This window comes from Littorina saxatilis, linkage group LG9 (genome assembly GCF_037325665.1).
Source record: "Littorina saxatilis isolate snail1 linkage group LG9, US_GU_Lsax_2.0, whole genome shotgun sequence".
In the NCBI taxonomy this organism is placed as follows: Eukaryota; Metazoa; Mollusca; class Gastropoda; order Littorinimorpha; family Littorinidae; genus Littorina; species Littorina saxatilis.
The window spans coordinates 32,965,489-32,990,657 of record NC_090253.1 but is presented as its reverse complement, the minus strand read 5'-3'; the positions used below and the strand labels follow the sequence as shown (position 1 = coordinate 32,990,657).

The following is a 25,169-nucleotide window of genomic DNA, read 5'->3' as shown; positions in this document are numbered from 1 at the left end:
ACACACACACAAACACACTAACTTAAATGTTTTCTCTTTTATTCCAATGGCCAGTCAACCAGTTTACACGACTTGGAATGTCAGCTGAGAGACATAATACTGGCTTATGTCTCCAGGTGCAATTGAACATCAAAGATTTCCAATCAACTCTGAGACACCTCAGCTTTTAAACCATAATAATACTAGATCACCCAGAAATCAGAACCAACATTGACTCTATTTCAATAAAAATAAACTCTCTCAAAACAAGGTGAAACAAATGAGTGAGGGGATGATGACATAACAAAGCAACTCCCACGAACAAAACCCCTAAAAATGACAATGGATGCTAGCAAAGAGTACATGTAAGTATGAGGACAAATCTTGCCAGAGACAATTTTTATGCTTTCACTTTATGGCCATAAATAAAAACTAACATAACCAGACATTTGAAATTGTGTTTTCGTAGAGCTTGACTAAATCTTGACCTGGGCAATAATGAATGTGTGAGGTGTGTAAAGACACTGCCACAGATTGTAATAAATACAGAAAGCAAAAACATCAGACAGCACTAGCTGGAAAAATACAGATGATTCTACACATGCTACTGTACAACAGTATCACATTTGAGTTTCAAATCATTTTCTTTTCTTTGTGTGTGTGTGTGTGTGCGTGTGTGTGTGTGTGTGTGTGTGTGTGCGTGTGTGTGTGCGTGTGTGCGTGTATGTATGTGTGTGTTGGTTTTCCCTTTGCCAAAATCCAAGCAAACTGAAATGAACATATTAAATACATGTACTGACATCTACAAATGATTTGTGTCACTAAATAAAGCCATTGCCTTTGAATTTTTCTTTTTATCTCTGCAAACTCCTCCTCCATACTTCCTTTTTGGTTTGCTTTAATCATGTATCACGCAATGTATACCCTTCAAAAAAAGTTAAGGACCACTTTTTCAAACGCATGCCATACTGTAATGACAAGGTTAAATGACTTAATTTTTTCTATATTGTTTTATTGAAGAACTGAGGACTGTCTATAGAAAATGTCACGTCAAACATGCCAGCGAAAACAACGCTAGAGCTTGTTACTCAAGACAACCCTCTGATTTCAAATTCACAACAGTAGTATTTCTTACAACAAAAAACTGCAAAATCTTATTGCGGCAGCGATCACTAGATAATCTCCCACTCATCGTTGGTGCGCAGTGGCGTGGTGGTAAGACGTCGGCCTCTTAATCGGGAGGTCGTGAGTTCGAATCCCGGTCGCTGCCGCCTGGTGGGTTAAGAGTGGAGATTTTTCCGATCTCCCAGGTCAACTTATGTGCAGACCCTTCGTGTGTACACGCAAGCACAAGACCAAGTGTGCACGGAAAAGATCATGTAATCCATGTCAGAGTTCGGTGGGTTATAGAAACACGAAAATACCCAGCATGCCTCCCCCGAAATCGGCGTATGCTGCCTGAATGGCGGGGTAAAAACGGTCATACACGTAAAAATCCATTCGTGCTAAAAACATGAGTGAACGTGGGAGTCTAAGCCCATGAAGGAGGAAGAAGAAGAAGAAGAAGAAGAAGGTAGTGCGATGTCCTGCGATGTAAGGTGATCTCTTCCCGGACCATCACAGAGCCCCCATCAAACGATTTTGTTCTAAAACAGCGCCATCTGCAAAGCGCTCTCTAAGACGCTACCAGACTCCGATGCGTCCATCAGCAGGATCCAAGAAGAGGCGGGACCCATCTTTTAACAAGAGCCCTACGATGACGTAACCACCTCACATGTTGAGGGCACCAGGCTCGGTGGGCAGGTGGATGGTTGGCAGTCAATGTTGTTTTGCGGACTGGGCGTCTTTCACTGAAGTTGAAAGCGTGTAAGCAGTTTGTAACACTTTGATTAATGACAACAGTGTGTGGTGGCAGCTCATTGTCGATGCCTGCTGCCTTTTCAGTAACCTTTTTTTGCTGCATGGCCTTCATTTGGATGAGGCGATCCTTCATTGTTGTGGTGACTGTAGGCCGACCATAACATTGTCGTAACTGTAACTGCTTGAAGCCATTCCTTTAGTCAGATGATGTTAAAGTGAGACACTGCAACACTCTGAACCTCTCGCCTGCCAGAAACAACATCTTGTAGCCATCAAACTGCCCTTGCCTTATCCAAGTAGCTCCGCTTTCGTGATAGGGGCATGTTGTTTCATTGCATTATTTTGTCAGCGTGTCATTTTACAAACAAATTTGTGAGCACATTTCGTGGCTGGAACCCTTTTGTAACACGTACATTGCTGTTTTTTGTCCTGGCATGTCTTGCACCGATTTCATAGGACTTTGAAAACTGCCCCCTTTTTAAAGAAAACCTAACTTTTTCCGCCTGTTTAGTATGGCACAGTAACACTGCCTGCAAAAAATGTTCCTAGAGCAAGACTCACTGCCCTTTTGTTAATTCAAAAAAGTCACGTTTGAATCAAATTGTCAAATCCTTGATTTTTGGCGAATATTTTAAAGATTGTGGACATTTCATGACCGGTCCTTAACTTTTTTTGAAGAGTATGTTTTCCTTTCCCTTTGTTTAACCAGCATTTTGTTTTTGTATTTATGTTACTTGAATTGTGATACAGGTATTCTTCTTGGAATAAATCTGCTCAGGTGTACAAATGTGAATTCTGTTTCATAAAATGACCAGAAAGGATAATAAAAAAAGGATTTTTATCCACGGAAAAGGACTGAAATCAAGATAAACAAACCCATCAACATTAAATGCTCAGAGAAAGAAGCATTTCCGGATAATGAATACGTCATACCCAAAGCATTACATGTACCATGAATGCAGGATTCTACATGGCCCTTGATCCACACACAGACCACTTCCTGCAAGGCAGCCTACATCTCTCAGTCTCACTTTAATAGGAGAAGATATTACTCATGTTGTCCATCTTCTCTTCCTCCTGCTTTTCCTTCACTTAGCTGTTGCTTTCCATTCCTTCCTTTTTCTTTTATTTTGCTAGACACACGACCAATGGCATGAGCTAAAACCCAAATCTGATTGTCTCCCTTTAGCAGTACATGTATGATCTTCCTGCCATCATAATCAGAGCTATCAAGTGGAGCATTTTAGAATTTTAAGTGTCACAAATGGTGTTTAAGTGTTGCATTCTATTAAATTCATCCGCACACCTGCATTTATGTTAATGTTTAATTTTAATAATAAATTTTGATTTAATTAATATACTTACCCCTATCACATATAGCATTTAACATAGTCCGAGATGCTAGGTACTGAAAACGCTTATCCGTCTAACTTAAGGGGAAGCAACCCCATCACCAAACAAGAAGGGCAAAGCCCATACGACTCACATGCTTGACCTTGACCTTTACATGACCTTGACCTTCAGGGTCAAGGTCAAATAACTAAACCTAGCAATGACATCATACACTAAGAACTGCTTTACACATTTTTCCTACCAAAATACATGTGACCCAAGGTCAAGGTCATACAACACAAAGCTGTTCATTCAAGACATAGGAAGTACAATGGTGCTTATTGGCTCTTTCTACCATGAAATATGGTCACTTTTAGTGGTTCACTACCTTATTTTGGTCACATTTCATAAGGGTCAAAGTGACCTTGACCTTGATCATATGTGACCAAATGTGTCTCACGATGAAAGCATAACATGTGCCCCACAAAATTTTTAAGTTTGAAACAGTTATCTTCCATAGTTCAGGGTCAAGGTCACTTCAAAATATGTATACAATCCAACTTTGAAGAGCTCCTGTGACCTTGACTTTGAAGCAAGGTAAACCAAACTGGTATCAAAAGATGGGGCTTACTTTGCCCTATATATCATATATAGGTGAGGTATTGAATCTCAAAAACTTCAGAGAAAATGGGGAAAATGTGAAAAATAGCTGTTTTTTAGACAACATTTATGGCCCCTGCGACCTTGACCTTGAAGCAAGGTCAAGATGCTATGTATGTTTTTTGGGGCCTTGTCATCATACACCATCTTGCCAAATTTGGTACTGATAGACTGAATAGTGTCCAAGAAATATCCAACGTTAAAGTTTTCCGGACGGCCGGCCGGACGGACGGGGGGGACGGACGGACGGACGACTCGGGTGAGTACATAGACTCACTTTTGCTTCGCATGTGAGTCAAAAAGGCAAACGTAGCCATGGTAACGAGCCGGTATCCCGGGAGTTACCTCCCATCTAGTGGATACTACGTCACTTTCTACCACAACACGTGGCAACTCATACGGCTTTAAGAAAACTCAAACCATACGCGGGGCAGGCGGGAGGGCCTACACTATGTGATTGGGGTAAGTATATTAATTAAATCAAAATGTATTATTAAAATTTGACATTAAATTACATATTCTTACTCCCAATCACATATAGCAGATAACATCAATAAGGCGGTGGGAAAGAAAAATCTAACTCACTCTAAAAACCTTGCCAGAAACTGGACCGTTGCCAAAAAAGGCAAGAAGGGCCCTGGGAAAGAAAAATCTAACTCACTCTAACACCCTTGCCAGGAACTGGCCCGCTGCCAACAAGACAGAAAGGGGCCAGAGAAATTCCTGAAAGACAGCCAGGACATGCTAAAGACAACTTCAGAAAGCCAGAAAGCTGTGCCCAGCACTTCCCCCCTGGACCATAAAGAAAAACGGCCCAGGAAGAAAGAAGAGCCCTGGATTGCATGAACCCGAGCCAAGAGGAGGGGAAAGACAATCTGCCCCCCCCCCCCTTTTCCTATTGGAAGGCAATGCCAAAGCCCGACAAAACCTGAGAGATATAGGTCAGCTCCAAAGAAGAGTACCAATCTCCACACAAAAGAAAGAGAAAGAAAGTTCATGTGAGTGGAACTTGGTGTTTACTGTGTTTTTTTCTAATTAATCACAAAAGAAAGAGAGAGACCTGAGTACAAAGTACCCAAGTCCAACCCAATGAACAAAATTCAAAAGAGCAAACACATTCCTAAAGTTCCAAGAACTTGAAGAAACGCTCACCCTCCCCAAGCACACTGTACTGCTACTCTGCGCAAGGGTACCCAGGAACAAACAAAGTCTCCTAGGAAGTGACATAAGAAAACATCAGGAAAAAATCTGACTGCGATCTTTTGACATAGTCACCCATAAGCATGCTTAAAGAAGGATGCCGTAAACAGCAGTCTTGCTGTTCTCAAAAGAGATGGTAACCAGAAATCCGCTATCCGTTCGTGCAAAAGCAGAAAGAGATAAAACGAGGAAGCAGCCACTTACAAAAGTGCGCAAGCAACCGAAAGTGCGGAAGTCACCGAGGACAAAGTCTAGTGTAACCATTAACCATGAACGAAAAGGCTCAAAGTCATAGAGTCCGCAATCCGATCTGCCTGTAGGTAATTGGAACAAGAACCCAAAGGCGAAAACACGACTGGTAGGCATACCGAAAAACCGTGAAGCCGACCAGCCAAATGACTCCCGAGACAAAAAGTTCTCAGGAAAAAACTGGAAATTTATATTCAAGACCAAATCAAGAATCTTCCTGAGTTTGGGCGAAAAACCAGAACGCGTCTGTCCACGCCTGAAAGACTTAAGGACAGACACAGAGACCAACCGGCCAATGCCGTAGTCATAGTTGCCTGTGAAAGAAGGGTGACTGTATCAAGAAACCCGACCTAGCGGAAATCGCACTGACTCACCTCAGAAAGAGGAAGAAGAAAGATTAGAAATCCACCGACACAGGAACCGAAAATGCCATAGTAACCCGCGAAATGCAGGAGACAATCGCACAGGCCAAGGCTAAGAGCCGTAATGCCCGTAGGGCAGCCATAATTCCGAAGTACCCGCCAACACAGGTAAACGAAAGAAACAAAGTTTCAGCTGCAAACAAACGATGCCGGGCCATGAGCCCACAGCAAAGAAATAGGAACATTAGCCAGCCCCCCTGCCCGAGGGAGAGGACTGGCCAAAACTGAGAGAGAAGGTAAGCCACAAAGGAAAACTCCTCAGACCTACATTGTCCAAGACAATGCCCTCTCAGAAAATCTGAATGTAACCTCCGAGGCCAACTCAAGTACAACTTAAGTTAGGACGAAACACCAGAGCAAATCTGATCGCCAGAGAAAGACAGAGTCGAACTCAGCGACAGACAACAATGACCACCAGGTCAATCGTTGTTTCTAAAATTTAAAAAAAAAAACTGACGTAACTAAGACGCCGGCAAGAGAAACAACCTCTCCGGCTAGCCGGAAGTGTGACAGAAGCAGCAGCCCGTGGCTGTAACGACTGTCCACCGACTGAGGCCGGACACCAAACTAGAGGAAAACCTCCATGCACTGTAAGTGCGAGAACAAACACCCTCCGACACCAAACTGCATGAGCCTGGTGAAGTGAGGATATAAGCACCTGATCTTCGCTCACACCACCAAGGCTGAACTAAGAACAAAGACGATATCAGCTAAATGATCTACACTGAAAGTGAATAGATCAAATAACAAAGTGATGATCGATCCCAAAAAGATGCCAATTCCAACCCACTGACGTCCTATCACCCCTGAAGAGACAAGGATGTGTTCTTGGACACAACCAAGTCTCTCGACAACTGTTTAACCAGCAGAGGAAGCAATCCCTACGTCACCAGAAAGGTGACCGCAGGAGAGCCAAGGACGAAAGCAAGCCAAAGCCTACGTAGCCGTAGCCAGCAAAGGCTGAGCCTGTTCCTTAACTTGCCAAGAAAAGACCAGCAAAGGAACGGGAACAAAGGAATACCATTCCAGGCATGAAAAGGCTTCGCCAGAACCTGCTAAAAGTGGTATGCCACAGAAGGAGACTCTCCGAACAGGAAGAAGGAAACCTCCTCCTCCGCTGAACGGAAGTCCAACATCGCCGAAGAGGCAACCAAAGAGGAAACCGAAAACCGCCGATACTCTTCCAGAAAACAAAGGGAAAACTTTCGCCACAGCGTCAAGCACAACCTGAGCTATAACGAAAAACCCCAAAAATGTCTCTTCACTAGCCACTGACTGAAATCCGAGTGGCCGGGCGAAAGACAATGCCGAAGTCACATCCACCAGAGGCAGAAACAATACACGGGATAACCGGAAACCGGAAACCCGCGTACCCGAACATCATCCCAACTGATATCCTGACCGGTTGAGAGTCAGGAAAAGCCAGATGAAATCCAAAGACAACGGAACTGAATGGCAGAAGCCACCCTGCCAAAGGCCGGCCGCTGTTCCTTCCTTACAGACACCGTCGGAAAGAAGAGGAACAGAATATCCGGACGAAGCCGGAAAAGTAACCGACGAAGTCGCACCATGTGAAAACGAGGGCTGCATAGACTGAGGCCGACAGCCAAAAAACCCGGAGGCCAGTTTCCGGTCAACACCAGCACCGACACAAAGTGACCGTGTGATGAGGGACCTATGACTCCTGTAAGGACAGTAACGGGATGTAACCTCCGCCGCAGCTTCAAGAAAAGACTTGAGCCTTGACGGAAATCCCGACCGTGTCTCTTCGCTGACCCAGCCTGAACTCAGAGTGAACCAGTGAAGGACAAAGACCAAAGTCATTGACACCAGCGGTGGAAGGAAGCACGGAAAACCGGAAAACCGGAAAACGACCTCACTCATCCCTTGACCAAGAGGAAAAGGGTAAGTAGACCAACCATCCGACCACCGGACCTGGATAAGCGGAAGTCACAACACCCTCCGGGTGAAGTAACAACTGCCCCGGCTGAGGCACAAAGTGCCGAAAGCCGACTGCTATTGCTCCCTCTCTGACCTCTAAACGGAAGTGACAGAAAGAGACACAGCGTATCCGGCCAAAGCCGGAAAACGCAGCCGCCGAAACCACAGAACGCGGAAACAAAGACTGCGTAGACTGAGGCCGGAAGCCATAAAGCCAAGAGGCCAGTCTGTGGTCCATCCCAACACCAACGTCACAGCGTACACGTGTAGGAGGACCTCTTGCCAGACACTGTTGCTTCCTTCTTGCCATCCAACGGAATAGCCAGGAAGAAGAACGGCAAATCCGGCCGAAGCCGGATAGCAGCCGCCGAAACCGTCAACAATGGAAACGAAGACTGCATAGACTGAGGCCGGAAGCCATAAAGCCCAGAGGCCAGTCTGTGGTTCATCCATACACTGAAGCCAAAGCGAACATGTGTAGGTGGACCTATGCTTCCAGTCGAAACCGGAAACGCAGCTGCCAAAACCGCCACCGCGGAAACAAAGACTGCATAGACTGAGGCCAGAAGCCATTAAGCCCGGAGGCCAGTCTGCGGTCCCTCCTACCCCGCCGCTACAGCGTACGTGTGTAGGTGGACCTATGCTTCCGGCCGAAACCGGAAACGCAGCCGCCGAAACCGCCGAAAGCGGAAACGAAGACTGCATAGACTGAGGCCGGAAGCCAAAAAACCCGAAGGCCAGTCTATCCCGGCTGAAACCGGAAACGGCCGCCGCTGCCAGCCAACGAGTTCCGGTCCTGAAACAGGCGGAAATGTCGGCCGGCGGCAAGCTACCGCTGTGTTTATCCCGGCCGAAACCGGGAAGGGTCGCCGCTGCCAGTCAACAAGTTCCGGTCCTGAAACAGGCGGAAATGTCGGCCGGCGGCAAGCCACCGCTGTGTTTATCCCGGCCGAAACCGGGAACGGTCGCCGCTACCAGTCAACAAGTTCCGGATAAAACAGGAAATGTCAACTGGCGGCAAGCCGCCGCTGCTGATCGACACCATCTGTTCCTGAGACAGGCAAAATCGGCCGACCAGCAGAGTGCAGGTAGTGACTCTGCCCATGTGAGCTGTTTCCCAGCAGGGAATGTCCCGTCGCCTCACCAGGGCCGTCGGACCAGCTCGACTTACTTGAGAGTCCACCTGTGAAGGTGGAAACCGCTGAGGCAGGAACCTGAAATCCGGAAACCGGAAGGCACGACCAGCGAAGCAAGTGACAGCACATCCCCCTCCGCCGAACGGAAATGCGGCGCTGCCGGAAACAGCCGAGCGCTGCATCTCCTCGTAAACCAAGTACGGATCTCTGAAACGAGGGACTGTAACAAAGAGGACACAAACGCCCCCTGCTCCAAAGCCAAAGCAAAGGAGGAGACAATAGTAACGCTAGAACGCACAGAACTAGCACTATACCAAGAGTAGCGGCCTACGACCGAAACTCGTACTATTCTTTCCGTTAATCAGAGTCAGCCAAGCTGACTAACCAACAAACGAAACACACCGGCCCCCGTAGCGCAGTGGTTAGCGCATCGGGCTGCGGGCCGGGAGGTCGTGGGTTCGAATCCCATCAGGTCATGTGGGTTTTTCGGGCTACGGTCGGCTCCTACCCAGAGTGGAAGTGCTATGGTTCCTATGGGAAGGCTGGAATCACACAGCCGAGTGTCATTCACTTAACGAATGCGACTTTGAGGGTGCTCAGGTTCTGTATACCTGACCAACACCGCAGGTGCGGCAGTTCTCGGGCCTGGTTGATGCCAGGATATATTATGACAGTAAGCGTAGAGTGCTGCCCTGTCACGTAGTCTCAAACCAAATTGGAAATCCATAGCATCATCATTATAATCATCCTCATCTCATTAATCATCCAAAATTATAAAATGTCCTTGCTCTTGTGGCCCTTCATGCCCGGAGCTCTCATGGTGACCTTGGTCTCATTGTTCCTGTTCCATCCTTCCCTGAATAGTACTTCTGCTGTCAGTCTTCAACGTGTGACGTTCTGGGGGGTCGACGGAGGGACGTGGTGGCGGTCTGCTCTCTGGAGGGGACGCTCACTTAGTCTGGCTCCGCGACTTAGCAGTCAATGTCGTTAGTAGGGGGCATAGTAGGTAGTGGGCTGAGTCCGTTAGCTCGGGACAGACCCACTACTGAACACCGTCGAAGTGACTCAGCAGAAGTGCAGTGTCAACTTCCGAGGGTAGCCTACCGCAACGACCCGACATCCCTCCCTGGAGCGTCTGTAAAATCGACAGGTCTGGCAGCGGAACGAAAATTCAGATGTGGATGGAGCAGCGAATGCAGGGACGGGGCGGCGTGAGAGAATACCGGAACAGGTGTACGGACCAAAAAAAAAAAAAAAAAAAAAAAAAAAAAAAAAAAAAAAAAAAAACGAAACACACAACAAAAATTACTGACAAACGCAAGCCCGAACGGACAGAAAGCTCAGTAATACACAATGTTCAAAGAACAACAAACAACCACGCGTGCCCACTACAAAAGCAGACAAGCGGAGGCTAACACACCAAAATATCACAGTCAACACACTGACCAGAATACAAAATGGCGAAAACGCACAAAGTCACTGACAAAACACGTCCCAAGGACGAAAACATCAGTAACAAAACAGCAACAAAGTTCGTAGAAACAAACAAGAACGAGCTCACCAACAGGAGCCCGCACGGGAGAAAGACGGGTAACATGGCCGGCCGGTGAAGGACTCACACACGGCAGCCACGGGAGCGCAAAAATTCAACAACCTCTCTCACGGGACGCTGAAAGTCGTATAAATTGCCACGTGTTGTGGTAGGAAGTGACGTAGTATCCACTAGATGGGAGGTAACTCCCGGGATACCGGCTCGTTACCATGGCTACGTTTGCCTTTTTTGGTGATGGGGTTGCTTCCCCTTAAGTTAGACGGGTAAGCGTTTTCAGTACCTAACATCTCGGACTATGTCAAATGCTATATGTGATTGGGAGTAAGAATATGTAATTTAATGCAATGTTCAGCACACATTGAGTATTTACTCTTGTTAACTTATTCAGCTACCACTACTGGCCTGTGTGTGCAAGATCTGGTCATACAGGGGAATCAAAGAGACATGTATATTTCCAACAGCCCAAAACACTATGAGGATGATAACTATAAAAACATAAACAAGGATTACAATCACCAACATATTGTAAATAAATTGTGATCCAACAAAATCAATTCATTCCCACATGAAGAACACAGTTGCAGACAGTGTCACTAAATTGATGAAATTGTAACTTGTAACTCTTTGAGCCCCAACTCTTAATTTGTGTCATACTTTATACTTCGGGGGCATGTGTACTTTGTGTATAATGGCCATCTCAGATAAGCAGTAACAGAACAAAACAAAAGTTATTTGCACAATTTTAACATCAGATTCTCAAAATATTATCCAACCTTCAAATATTCAAAACACACACACACACACATTCACATTCACTTACTCAGTCATGCAGAGTACAAATATACATAAATACATAGCATGGGATTTCTATAGCCGATAAAACTTAATGCAACACACGCTGTTGAAAAAATTCACAAAACACTCATACAAGCAAAACATGTAATGAAATATTCAGAGCAACTCTCTCTACCTCCCAGCCTCCATCTTGTTTAGCAATGAACCAGTTTCTCAGGATCGCCATGCTTGTTCAACCCCATCGCAATTTTTTGCATGGCTATTACACTCAAAAATGAAAGACTTGTGTATCACACCTCTTTCTATCAAACAGCATAAATATCAAACACACACATGTAAGACACATACACATGTACGACGCCACAATCAAAAACTACAACTACAAACAAGCTGAAATGAGGTGAAAGAGATGCACATATATTCAATTTCCTAAAAATAAATTAGCTTATATTTACTAGTCTGTTTGTGGTCACTTTTACCTTATAATTGAAACTTCTGCACCACTGTTGATCATTCTGTGATAATGCACGAGATAATGATACAGTAGCTTCTTATCATAAAAAAGCATCAAGCAATCTATAAAAATTATTACAAAACAAATTGTGAACACTTAAAGCACATTTCTGAACAAAATATGATTTCCCTACCCCGTCAACTACATCCCCAGATTATATACTTCATAACCTTGCTTTTTACCCCCTTGTTCATGATGAGATCCTTAACACAACAAACAGCCTTTGATATCGATTTGTTAAAAACCTGTTTTCTATTTCAGAAAATGAGCAAACATGCAAGTTTTGTTCTGGTGTATATGTATCAGTGTATGTGTTTCTCCTGTCTGTTTTGTTGCTGCAGTCATTGGTGTTGCAGTTGTAATTGTACAGTCAGATACAAAAAATTGTCTTGTTATGTGCATGTGCACAGGTGCGTGCATGCGTGCGTGTGTGTGCGCATGCATGTGTGTGTTCTTTGTACTTTGCTGTTGTTGCGGTTGATGTTATTGCAAACTTTGTATGGTCTTTAATTCAAGAATGAAATGAAATCTTCCCCTCTTTCAAAAGGCTAGACTATGATGAAACAAAGATCAGATTTCTATCAGTCATAAAGTCCGGTCAAAGGGAGTTGCAGTCAAGCAGTTGATGACTTCTCAAAGGACACAAAGTTTGATTCACTGCAAAGTACAGAAAAGCTTTAAGAGCTTAGCAATCCTGAATTCTAGAAAGCACAACCAAAGCAGTCTCTGTGACAGATGAAAGTTGGAGAGAGACGGGATGAAAAGAGAGAAGATCATACTTCTAGTAGAATTGGACAGACAAATAATATTTTTGACATCAACTTTGCTTTAAAAATAAAAAAATAAAAAATTACTGAGGTTAAAGGCACAGCTAGTAAGCCTCCCGTAAACCATCACAGATACTGTCAGTCTTTTACACACAGTACAAACACCCTTCCATTTGAACACTCACCAAACGGGAACATCCTAGGTGCCCTCCGTAAAGAGCGAGCAATTTTCAAAGAATTTATTTTTGCGTGGTTTATCTTACCCCTGAGCCATTGTGAACCCGTGTGATCAAGCTTCCCTTTTTGGCTCACGTAAGTGTAGCCTATGCGATGCTAACTTTTGTCTGTCTGTGCGTGCGTGCGTGCGTGCGCATGTATAATGTATGTATGTATGTCTGTGGTAGAAACTTTAACATTTGACTGAACACTGAAATACTAATTTTACCTGGTTATTATTTAAGCAACAGCTTCAAAGTATTGAAGCAATGATCAACATTTCGTCGGCACGTATGTAGTTAAAGTGTGTATCCAAAGAAAACGGGCGGTGGGGGGTTTTGGGGGGGTAAAAACAGGTGACTGGTTTGTGTCGTGTGTGGTATGTAGAACAGGTCAGGGGTCAAGGTTAGGTCAGATCGCGTGAAGGATTGTGGTATAGATACAGTTATCACCAGGCTGCAGTTCGTCGATTCAGTCGGAGAAGACGATTTTACATTGTTCGGTTTCGTAGCTCCAGAAAAATAGATAAAGAAAATACCAAAGGAGATTTCCTACAGGTTAATCTGTACAGCGTGTTTCCAGTGTCTGTGCGAGGAAGCGCAGCGCTGTCGAAAGCGCAGCCGTGTCGATCTGGCAGTCGTGTAAGTAAGTAGGCTACAGACAGACAGATCTAGATCAAGTGTCTCGCACTCTTGCACCGTGTCACCTATGCCGACTGTGTGTGTGTATGTGTGACGGAGTGATTGAGTTTGTGTTACTGTTTGTTGATTTTTTACGTGAGCCTTGAAGTCTTCGCCTCTTGTTTACAATGTAGTCGTCAGTTAGTAATTTGAATGCGACTTACAATAGCACGTTATTAAGTACCTCTGACTATGCACGAAACAAACGGCTGTGGTTCACAAGAACTCCAGCGATGGCTTTTGACTGTTCAGAGGAACTGGCGATAGGTATAAACCATCGTCTGCTACGAGAACCACGACCTTGCGTGACCCTGCTTCCGGGCTTTTCTTTTCTCAAACTTTCAAAACTTTGAATTGTACTGATCTTGTCTTGATGAAAAAAGAATTCTTTTATGATTTAAGAATGTTTGCGTAACAAGCTGTCAATTTGTTATTTAGATTTTAAAAGTTAGGTCTAGCGCCAAAACGCACAACGGTCCGATTGTCTCTGACACTCTCTCCACAAAATTAATTCTTTAACAAGAAGGGCAAAGCCCATACGAATCACATGCTTGACCTTTACATGACCTTGACCTTCAGCTAAACCTAGCAATGACATCATACACTAAGAACTGCTTTACACATTTTTCCTACCAAAATACATGTGACCTTGACCTTGGGTCAAGGTCATCCAAGGTCATGCAACACAAAGCTGTTAATTCAAGACATAGGAAGTACAATGGTGCTGATTGGCTCTTTCTACCATGAGATATGGTCACTTTTAGTGGTTCACTACCTTATTTTGGTCACATTTCATAAGGGTCCTTGATCATATGTGACCAAATGTGTCTCATGATGAAAGCATAACATGTGCCCCACATAATTTTTAAGTTTGAAACAGTTATCTTCCATAGTTCAGGGTCAAGGTCACTTCAAAATATGTATACAATCCAACTTTGAAGAGCTCCTGTGACCTTGACCTTGAAGCAAGGTAAACCAAACTGGTATCAAAAGATGGGGCTTACCTTGCCCTATATATCATATATAGGTGAGGTATTAAATCTCAAAAACTTCAGAGCAAAAGGTGAAAAATAGCTGTTTTTTAGACAACATTTATGGCCCCTGCGACCTTGACGCAAGGTCAAGATGCTATGTATGTTTTTTGGGGCCTTGTCATCATACACCATCTTGCCAAATTTGGTACTGATAGACTGAATAGTGTCCAAGAAATATCCAACGTTAAAGTTTTCCGGACGGACGGACAGACGACGGGACGGACGGACGGACGACTCGGGTGAGTACATAGACTCACTTTTGCTTCGCATGTGAGTCAAAAATTGCTCGCTCTTTACAGAGGGCACCTAGGATGTTCCCGTTTGGTGAGTGTTCAAATGGAAGGGTGTTTGTACTGTGTGTAAAAGACTGACAGTATCTGTGATGGTTTACGGGAGGCTTACTGTGCCTTTAAACCTATCTGTATGTGCTTGTTCTTTCCATACTTCTCTTTGAAATGCAGCACAAACGTGTGATTCCAGTCTGTGATCATCTTCAAGCCCTCACCTCAAAGCAGGTTCAGCAGGAAATGATTTCCCTGCCATCCATCACTTGCACAATACTTACAACACATAAAACACAATACAACCAAAGTACACCAAACTACATGAACAATGTAGATATGAAATAGAGACATAAACATACATATCTTGTAAGCATGGCGACTATACTGGTCATAGGAAGGAGCATATATTGTGATCACTCTTATGGTGACTTGTGAAAGACAATGACCTGAGTGATCGACAAGAAGGAGAAGAAGAAGAAAGACAATGACCAATCCCACGCAACTGTGAAGCCCTCCTAAACGCTGTCCGACAGCTAGCGATGAATAATGCAACGTAGCAGCCAGCAATGGTAGCACTGGAACCAGAAGCTACAGCCACTCAGCTCCCACAGGTGAGACACTAACAAGCCTGAAGTCCAGGTAAACACTAACATAGCCCACTTGTATACCGCCAGGGAGAGTAGGATGGTCAGTACTTCGCCACGATCACATGAAGTCATCATGCTATTACTTCAGCAAGTGAACCTTTTTTTTAAGAACTTTGTACTGAAGTACTAAACAAACAAAAAAACAAAAAAAACTGCTCAAAATTCAGGTTGCAAAATACTTCTTTTTTTTTAAAGCCTAGCTTTGTTTGCCTTTCTCAAGAAACACACGAAGTTACATACTTTCCCATGCAAGTTTTCACTCACTGCTTTGACCTGAATCAAAGTCAAGGTCATGCAGGCTCACGTAATTTTTTTTTTCTCCCCACAATGCAAATACTTAGCCTGATCTTGCTTTCATACTCATAGCCTCCGAGACAGTTTTTCTTATGGAGATGGCATGATACACGGATAGATAAATAATCACCAGTAAGATTACAACAATTTACTTATTCTTTGCCACAAAATTTGTAAGTACTTTACAGTCCATACAAAGACAACTTTGTATATAATAATGTTTTACCAAAGTAGCGAAATGCTGACCGAATTTAGGGTGCTATAACGAGAAGCCAGTTTGTTTACTGGTAAGGTATGGATAGTGTGGCACAGTTGTTGACCTGCCTGACAAATTGCATACATACAAGAATTTTGGTAATCTGGTTCACAATTGCTAGCTCAGCAGCTGAGCATGAACATAAAAAACCCAGTCAATTGTCTGTTCCTCTTTACAAAATTCCCTGTGCAGTGCAACAACCAGAAAGCATGTATTCAACGACAAAAGAATGCTCATCATGTTGTTCATTCCTCCACAATCTTAATGCACAAGCAGAGTATCCCTGCCAAATTAGAGTCCCACCCCCCCCCCCCCCCCCCTGCAATGAAAGAGCAAAGCATAGAGCCATATCCTGCCCCCTTTCAGTCCCCCCCCACAGTGATACGACTATCATCGGACGCTGCCCCCGGGCCGGAGAGGTGGAGCTGGCTATAGCAGCCGCCACACAGTCTCACAGGCTCTGCCAAATGCTGGGTGGGCACTGGGGCAAAGAAGTTGGAGCACGTGTAGCAGTACACTTTTCCACAGTTTCTGAAACAAGCACACAAGGAAAATGTTGACCAGACACCACTTAACTCTTAACGTCCTATACCGCGCGGTTCTGCTCGTGGGCTGTAGTCCTGACCGCGCGTTCTCTGCTAGTGTCATTCAACAAGAGTTACCAGCCTTGCGATGCTCTCCTGCATTGGAAAACAGCTTTAGTCCTTCAATGCACATGGCATGGCTACCGGTCGTTTTTTCTCAGGACTTTTGAATGTGATTTCGATTTTTGTGGACGGATTGTGTTCGGATTTTTTGTGTTAGCTTTCAAAATTCAACATGGAGACGAGTGATAGTGATAGTGACACGTCTTTTCACGGGTTTGAGGTAAGAAATGTGGAGAATGACTTCGATGGTGGACAGAGTGATTCTATGGTAAAAAAAAAATCAAGTAAATCCATCCATAAACAATAAAAATATGATTTTTTTATTGAACACACCCAAATTTTGTCTCTTTTTCCCAAATCCTTATAGGATTTGCACTGGGACATGCAAAAAACCTTACAGGGCGTCAAGAGTTAAATGCAAGACTGGTGCAAAACACAATCACAAATCTGTGCATTCCACATCCACTCAAACTCCCAACTTCACAGGACAACAAGGGAGAAAGGCTACACCATTTTGTAGCTATTTGCAATCCAACCTGCTCATTTCTTTTTTTAAATCATTCAACCCTGTCAAAAAGCTCACCTCGTCAAAATAGTCCTGTGAACCATCTAGTAAATAGCGAAGTCAAAAGCTAGTCTACATACTACACTGGGAGAATAGATAATTTTTGGACATAACTCTGTGGGGTTTGTATGGGTTGTGGAAGAGTGACCTTTTCTTGCAAAACCTCTGCGTAACATTGGAGGGGCCATGTGTGAAACATGGGAACGGGAGCATTTGTTTCCGACACTCATGTCACTAGTAATTGGCCCCTCCAATGTTTGGCAGAGGTTTTGCAAGAAAAGGTCACTCTCCCACATACAAACCTGACGCAGTTATTTTCGGAATTCATCTATTGGCAAAGTGACAATGAGAGAAGATGATGTGTTACCGGCAATGGTGTTTTCGCCGGCCAATCCAGAAGTTTCCCCCACAAGCAGCGCAGTGTGTGACCACGTGGTCAGGTACCCACAGCGTGATGCGAGAGTCCCGCTCGTCCACCTGCTCCCAACTCACGTCAGAGGCAGGGTTACTCTCCGTCCCTAGTGAGGACAGCTCTCCCCCATCAGACAGCTCCGACTGCAAGTTCTGTGGAAGGATACATAACAGTTCAGACCACTGACCGACTATTATAGGCCCAGCTAGATCCTCCACACACACTTTACTTTACACAAATTTGCACACAAAAATGAATAACTAAAATACAAGTGCTGTGAATGCCTGCGCACAGCAAAGAATGAAAAGTTTAAAGGATTAGGTGTAATCACAATCAGCCACCTGCATTTATGGCAGAATGACAGTGCTGCCAGAATTGTTCTTCCACAGTTTAAAACACAATCGCCCGTGATAGATAGTTCTCTGAATGGAATTCCCAAGCACAAGCACTGAGAATCACACAGCTGTCATACACTAACGGCACTATCCATGTTCCCAAAGTTCCCAATGTTGAATTTCATGCCAGCAAGAATGTCAAGCACAAAAGCAAGGTGAAGCAGAGAGAGAGAGAGAGGAAGGTACCATGAAGTCTGAAGGGTCGACGCCCCGGCCTGCACCATGGTAGGCGGGCATCAAGGAGTTGAGGTGGTTGGTGGTGGTCTCCAGCCTGTTCTCCAGGTCGTTGATGCGGCGCTGGTAGTCCATCACCAGGTTCTGCACACGCTCCACCGCAGGGTCCACAAACGTCGTCAGGCCGTCACAGTCCAGGTGACGTGCCACGCTGTTCAGTTGTCTAACCAGTGGTGACTCCGAGCTCTGTTGAGCAAAGAATACTCTTGATTATAATGAATACATTCATCAGTGACAGGTTGTTTCTTTGCAAACGCACCACAATAATTAAAGTTACTACTGACGTCTACTGAACTGCAATATGAACATGTATGTCTCTGTGACTTCTATTTCTCCTAAGATACAATTCTCCACTGCTGAACTCTGACCAAGGGTGTTCAAATTTACACCATTCAAGTAAAACATGCATAAAACCACCAAGTAAAATAGGATAATGATTCTAAACTCATAATCAAGAGAAAAAAACTAAAGCAGGCAGCATACATATGTTGAAAATAAGAAAACAGCCGCTCTTTGTCTTACTTACAATACTGTTCAGTGATATACTTTAGTTAAACGCTAAACAGCTCTACAAGATAGTACAACATTGCTTGCAAAATATAAAACCACTTATCTGTAATCCATTTCAAATTTAAAGTTTCAAGCGGTGAAAACAGTTTTGGTTACATTCTGTCAGATTACACTCAGTTACTGGTAGTGGTAAACCCAACCAGAAGCAGGGTACTGCTGACAATTTACTTGGAATGACATCAGGATAGGCACACAGCCACAAATGTTTTGTCAGAGCTTGGGACGAGTTTGAACCGCAGATCACAAGTCCAGTGCACTACAGTAGAACCCCCCATTTACGACTTTGGAAAAACCTTGAAAATTAGGTCGTAAAATCGAAAATTTTTAATTAAATTTTGATTTAATATAATATACTTACCCAATTCTTATGAATGCATTGACTTTAGTCCCACATGCTAGATGTCGAAAAAACCTCTCAAATTACCTGCCCTTAGTAGGGTGGTAACCAAGCTAAAAGCGACGCCATAGCCGTTGCTATGGCCTGACCTTGCTCGGTTACCCATAACACCCTGCGCACCACGTGAGCGCCCGCATCCGTAATAATCATTCGAGACTATTAATCAAACAAACACCCCAAGGACATAATCCAGCGGGGACGGATGGGAGGGTATTAACTATAAGAATTGGGTAAGTATATTATATTAAATCAAAATTTAATTAAAAATTTTCGATTTAATCACATATTCTTACTCCAATTCTTATGAATGCAGATTCCTCCTAAAGGCGGAGGGAACTTACTTATGTCCTTGCAAGCACCTGCCCTGCAGCGACCAAAGCCGGCAATGCACTGGAGCCATCCAGTCGCGTGCAGGAGATGTCACGAAGGTAGAAGCTGATGAAAACATCGTCTGACTTCCAGTAAGCTGTCTGCAAGACGTCGCTTAAGCGCCCCGACCGTAAGACGGCCACAGAGGACGCCCAGGCTCTGGCCTCATGTACTCGAGCTGATGTCAGAGGAAGGACTGAACGCCCCCCCCCTCTCCTGAGAGAGCCACCACTCATATGCTCGTCTAATGAGGGTCGCCACCCATCTTGTAAGGGTCAATTTCGATATGTCCCTGTCATATTTTGTGTTCAACGAAATGAACAAAAGTTTTTGACTTTTGGCTCTAACCAACTGAGTGCGAGCCAAGTAAGACTTCAAGGCCCTAACTGGACAGTTGGCTAAGTCAGGATCGTGCGAAGCCAGAATAGTCCCAAGCGGGGGGACTCGGACCACGGGCGGGGATTGGCCTGGCTTTTGATTTTTCGCGAGAAAACCAGGCCGGAAATGAAGTGACATTGATCCATCGCGCTCAAACGCGATGTCTTCCGACAAACCCGACAAGGCATGTATCTCACTGCCTCGCCGAGCGGTAGCCAGAAGAAGCAGAAAAACCGTCTTGCGTGTTAAATCAGTCAGGCTAGCAGCCTGCAAAGGCTCAAACGCCGAAGACCGCAAATACTCTAAAACCAAAAATAAGTCCCATGCCGGGACAGAGGTCCGTCTCTGCGCTTCCTGGAGAGCGGCCCCTTTGATCACACTAGCAATCACTCCGTTAACGTTAATCAATCTGCCTATCTGTCTCAGAGTAGCAGATATAGCAGAACGCCGGACTCTCAACGCAGAGGCCGAGCTGCCCTGCGCAGACAAAAAAGAGAGATGATTTGCAACCTGTAGAGAGCGTGGAGCCAAAGCGTTGACCCCAGACTCCCTACACCACCTGGCCCAGGCAGACCAATGGCAAGCATAAACAGACGCAGTCGAGGACCTATGGACTAAATCCAGCGTCAAGTCTGAAGCGCCAGATTTACGCAATTCCGACCTTACAATCTCCAGACGTGTAGGCACAGGGCCAGCGGGTCTCTGTGCGGGATGCCTGTTCTTGGCTGAACGAGTTCTCCCCGCACTAGATTTAGAGGAATCGGAACCCCTTTTGCCAACAACAGCAGATCTGGAAACCAGTGCTGGGAAGGCCACCAGGGGGCTACCAGCAGCAGGAGCTCCGGACGATCCAGCTCGGCTTTCCTCACCACTCTGCTGAGCAGAGGAAAGGGAGGAAATGCGTAGGCCTGAAGGCCCCTCCACGAGATCTCCAACGCATTGCTTGCCCAAGCCTCCGTGTCCGGAAAGGGGGACACGAAAATGGGAAGTCTCCTTGAGAACCTCGTTGCAAAAAGATCGATCATGGGCTTCTCCACCTGTGCCCACAGGCGTTGGAGCGCCCCATGAGTGATCGTCCATTCGGTGTGCAACACCTGAGAGGACCTGCTGAGTGCATCCGCCAGTGCGTTGAGCTTGCCCGGAAGAAACTCTGCTGAGATTATGATCCGATGCGAGTGGCACCAGACCAGAACCTCGCACGCCCTGTCTGACAGGGAAAACGACCGAGCTCCTCCCTGCTTGTTGATGTAAGCAGCGACAGTGGTATTGTCCGTGTGCAACCGGACATGTCTGCCGCCCACCAGAGGGAGAAACGCAAGCAAACCGAGGGCAACCGCCTCCAACTCCAGGCGATTGATATGCCAAAGGCGCTGGGACTGAGTCCAAAGACCGGAGGCCGCCTGGCCCCCGATGTGAGCCCCCCACCCGGCCATAGACGCATCCGTAAATAGGTCTATGTCCGGAGGGGGCAGAGCGATGGGAACCCCCTGAGAGATCCAGTCTAGGTCCAGCCACCGAGCAGTCGCGTGACTGAACCAACCCTGAATGGAGACGATTTTGTCCCAGTCCTGAGAAGCCGGATCCCAAAGAGACCTGAGCGCAGACTGGAAAGGCCTCTTGTACACTCTCCCTAAGGGAACCAGAGTTGCCATCGATTCCATTTGGCCCAGAATCGAGGTAAGGACCCTCACCGAAGCCTGCTGGCTGCCAGCCACGGCCAAAATGAGAGCATGAAGCTTCTGAATTCTCTCCTGCGTAGGCCGGACCGTCCAAGCGACAGTGTCGAACGCCATACCGAGGTAAACAAACCTCTGCGAGGGAGTCAATTCCGACTTCGCTTGGTTCACCGAGAACCCCAGGCTCAGAGCCCGGTTCAACACCACCTGAGTGTGCAAGTGGCACGCTGATTGACTCTGATTCAGAATCAACCAGTCGTCGAGGTACGTCCGTAGACGAATACCTCTTTGCCTGATCAGCGCGGCCAACTGCCTGATCACCATAGTGAAGACCCACGGGGCCAGGGACAGCCCGAAGGGCAGAGCCCTGAATTGAAAGATCCGATGACCCCAGCGGAAACGGAGCCACTTTCTGTCCACTTGATGCATAAGGATATGAAAGTAGGCGTCCGTCAAATCCACCGAGGTCACCCAATCTCCCCAGCGTAGGGCCTCCCTGACCGAAGCTGGTGTTTCCATACGAAACTTGATCTTCCGAAGAAACTTGTTCAAGAACGAAAGATCGAGGACCGGCCTCCAGCGGCCCGACGCCTTGGGCACTACAAACAGGCGTCCGTAAAACCCCGGCGAGGAGCGATCCACAATCTCTTCTATAGCCTTCTTGGCCAAAAGAGACCTGATCTCTGTTTCTATAGCCACTCTGGCCTCTTGGCTGGCCGGAAAACGAAAGGGAGGAGGAACCCTGGTCAAGGGAGCCTTTTCCCCCTCCCACAACAGCCGGAATCCCGATCGCACCACCCGTAAAATCCATTGGCTGTGCACTAACGCCTGCCACATGGAAATAGCCCTGGTGGGGCCCCCCGCCACCACAAGAGTGGGGGGAACAGGGGTGATGTGATCGGGAGAGCCTCATTGGGGGGAGGGCTTTCGAGCCCCACCCCTCCCCTTCCCGAACGAGGGTTTCTTAGGATAAGGAGCACCCTTAGCTGGTGCGGCCTTATCTCCCTGTTCCTTAGGACGAGAGGAGCTGTGCTGCTTCTTGTTCCTGAAAGGCTGAGAAGAAGACTGAGATTTCTTTGGGATTTTAAACGAAATCCCAACGAGATGCCTGTCTTTAGCCTCCTGAACTTCCTGCTGCCTTGCATCCAGGGCTACTCTACCCAAGAGAGAGCCCTCAACAAAAGGCGAGGAACGCAGCGAGTCCACAGTGGACTGATGGGAAAAGCCTGCTTGAGAAAGCAGCAAATCACGCCGTGAAAAGACAGCATGAGCATACAGCCTCGCTAAAATGCTCATCCTCTCAGAATTCACCATCCCCAAAGCAGCAAGCAGTATGGAGATATCACTGGCTGAGGCGTCTTCCCTGAGTCTAAAAGGCTCCAAAGAGCCAGCAACAGCTCGAGTAAGAGCTCGGAGCAAAGACTCTGCCATAGAAGCCAATTCAAGATCAAGACGCCCTATCTCCTCCAGAGAAGAGAGAGAAGCATCAGAGAACGAGACCCCCTCCTTAGCAGAAGGTTGCTTTGGCAACAAGGCAAGCAACTCCGGCGGAATTGGCAAAGTCGCCCTCGGCAAAGCAAAAGTCTGAACAAAGTTCCTTGACTTCACATTCCAGTCCAGCTTTTTCTGCACTAACGGCGAAAAAGCAGTGGCCTGTGCGTTTGACGCTAGCCATGGATCGGCTGAAGCAGGCGCTGTATCATGAGCATGCAACAAAGGGAAGGGAGTTGGCGACAGACCGCTGCCCTGAGGGGCCGGTCGAGCCAAAAGTTGCGACATGTGATAAGCCACGGCAGGTGATTCCACAAAACGAAACGATTGTGAACTCTCCTGCGAAGGCCGAAAATCATTCGCAGCGGATGGTGGAAAAGAGACACCCTGTCCTGAATCCACCACCCCCTCCGGAAAGTAACGAGCTGCCACACAAGCCGCTCTTCTCATGGCTTGCCTAAACCCAAAAGGCAAGACTACACACTCCTCATCTTCCACAGAAGAATCAGAGTCCCCAGCCTCTACAGTATCACTGTACACAGGAGGGGAGACAGGAGCAACAAAAGCGTGACCCGATCCCGCTTGCCACCCACCATCACCCCCCTGCCCCACTGGGGTAGAAGGGTAGACAGTTGGCACAGAGACCCGCCAAGAAGGAGGGGGGAGGGGGCCACCCAACAAAGCCGCGCCAGGCCCATTGTCGGTAGACCGCTGACCGGGCGCTTGGCCCCAACAGTCAAAACCGGTTTGGCCAGTTTGAGCTACCCCGCCCGCTGCATGCGGTGGGAGTTGGCTCTTAGCTGCAGCAAGCGAACCCTGAGAGGGGTAAGACTGAGTGAGAGGCGAGACCGTGAACGGCCGCCCCCACCCGTCAACCTGCTGTAGTCCCGTTGCCCCACCACCCCTGCTGGGGAGAGGGGCGGCTGCTAGCAGTGGACAATAGCGGCACTGACTGAGACGCCAGTCCAACAGCGGACACCCGATCATGCCCGCCGGGCGGGAAAGGGTGAGCCGCTACACCAGCCCCCACCCAGTCCCGCCCAGTGGGTGGGAAAGAGTGAGAAGCTGACACAGCCCCCTGCCCCCAGTGGGACAAGGTGGGACCAAGCCCAGGCTGTGACTTACCATGCCCCCTCTCTCCCTCTCCCACAAGGGGAGAGAGCTGACTTCCCACTGCAGTGTTGCTAAAAGCAAGCTGAGCGGGAAGAGACAGAGAGGAAGCAGACCCCCTCTCCTTACGGAGAGAGTGTTCGAGCGCAACCGCCGCACTACCAGAGGCAGAGAGGGAAGGCCCGAACTGGTCAGGTGCACCAAGGCAAGTGCGAAGAAGAAATGGCCGCCCGGCCACCCCCCCCCATCCGCAGGAGTCGCCGGAGTCGACGACGACGACGACCCCAGCCGAGCCAGGGAGGAAGGATCCCCTACCGCCGGAGGCAGAGGAGGGACCCCAGAGCGAGACGCAAACTGTTGAGAAATAAAATCAAACAATTCGGACTTTAACGAGCCCAAGGCTGAAGGCCCCGGCTCCTCACCCCCATCAGGGGACGCGAGCTGTGAACGAACGGAACCCGTCCTCGGAGGGATAGGAACATCAAACGAAGTGTTATTTGACGGATCTTCTACCCGCATAATAGGCAAATCAACGTTCTTAGTTTTACCCTTAGCTTTAGCTTTCTTAACTGGGCTAAGAGCCTTGTCGCCTTCCAGTCTCGCACTCAGTTTAGCTTTGTTGTCGGCCATTTTAAGACCGGCGAAAAACAGTCACCCAGAACAAAATATCTGCGTGCGTGTTCAGAACAAAGCTATCAACATTTATATCCAAACGTAAAAAGGAAAGATCTCACCCAAAAGGTAGACGGACAGGTAGACCCCCAAGAACCGGCTAGTCTCACGGACGAGCAGGCATGTGAAGGCCAAAAGTGAGAGCGAAATTCGGACACGTCCACCGTGTGTAGTCGAAAGTCGAGAATGATCATTACGAATGCGGGCGCTCATGTGGTGCGCAGGGTGTTATGGGTAACCGAGCAAGGTCAGGCCATAGCAACGGCTATGGCGTCGCTTTTAGCTTGGTTACCACCCTACTAAGGGCAGGTAATTTGAGAGGTTTTTTCGACATCTAGCATGTGGGACTAAAGTCAATGCATTCATAAGAATTGGAGTAAGAATATGTGATTAAATGGGGGTTTGAGATTTTGGCCCGGGCGGTCATGAACTTGG

The 25,169-nt window shown here is 46.8% G+C and overlaps 1 protein-coding gene and 1 long non-coding RNA gene across 2 annotated transcripts in view; both read right to left on the bottom strand.

Annotated features, from left to right (window-relative positions):
* Positions 1–11,522: 11,522 nt before the first annotated feature.
* Positions 11,523–25,169, bottom strand: part of LOC138977077 (uncharacterized) — a 77,808-nt gene continuing 64,161 nt past the window's right edge. The window contains exon 2 of the long non-coding RNA XR_011459229.1: positions 11,523–13,957. This is a non-coding gene — a long non-coding RNA (uncharacterized lncRNA). The remainder of the gene's footprint in view (positions 13,958–25,169) is intronic.
* The window catches only part of LOC138977042 (phosphatidylinositol-3,5-bisphosphate 3-phosphatase MTMR3-like), a 45,952-nt gene continuing 36,922 nt past the window's right edge, over positions 16,140–25,169 (bottom strand). The window contains exons 14-16 of the mRNA XM_070349944.1: positions 18,024–18,257; positions 17,398–17,594; positions 16,140–16,349 (exon numbers count right to left, since the gene is read on the bottom strand). Coding sequence (XP_070206045.1) covers positions 16,181–16,349; positions 17,398–17,594; positions 18,024–18,257 — 600 coding nt within the window. The 3' untranslated portion in view covers positions 16,140–16,180. The remainder of the gene's footprint in view (positions 16,350–17,397; positions 17,595–18,023; positions 18,258–25,169) is intronic.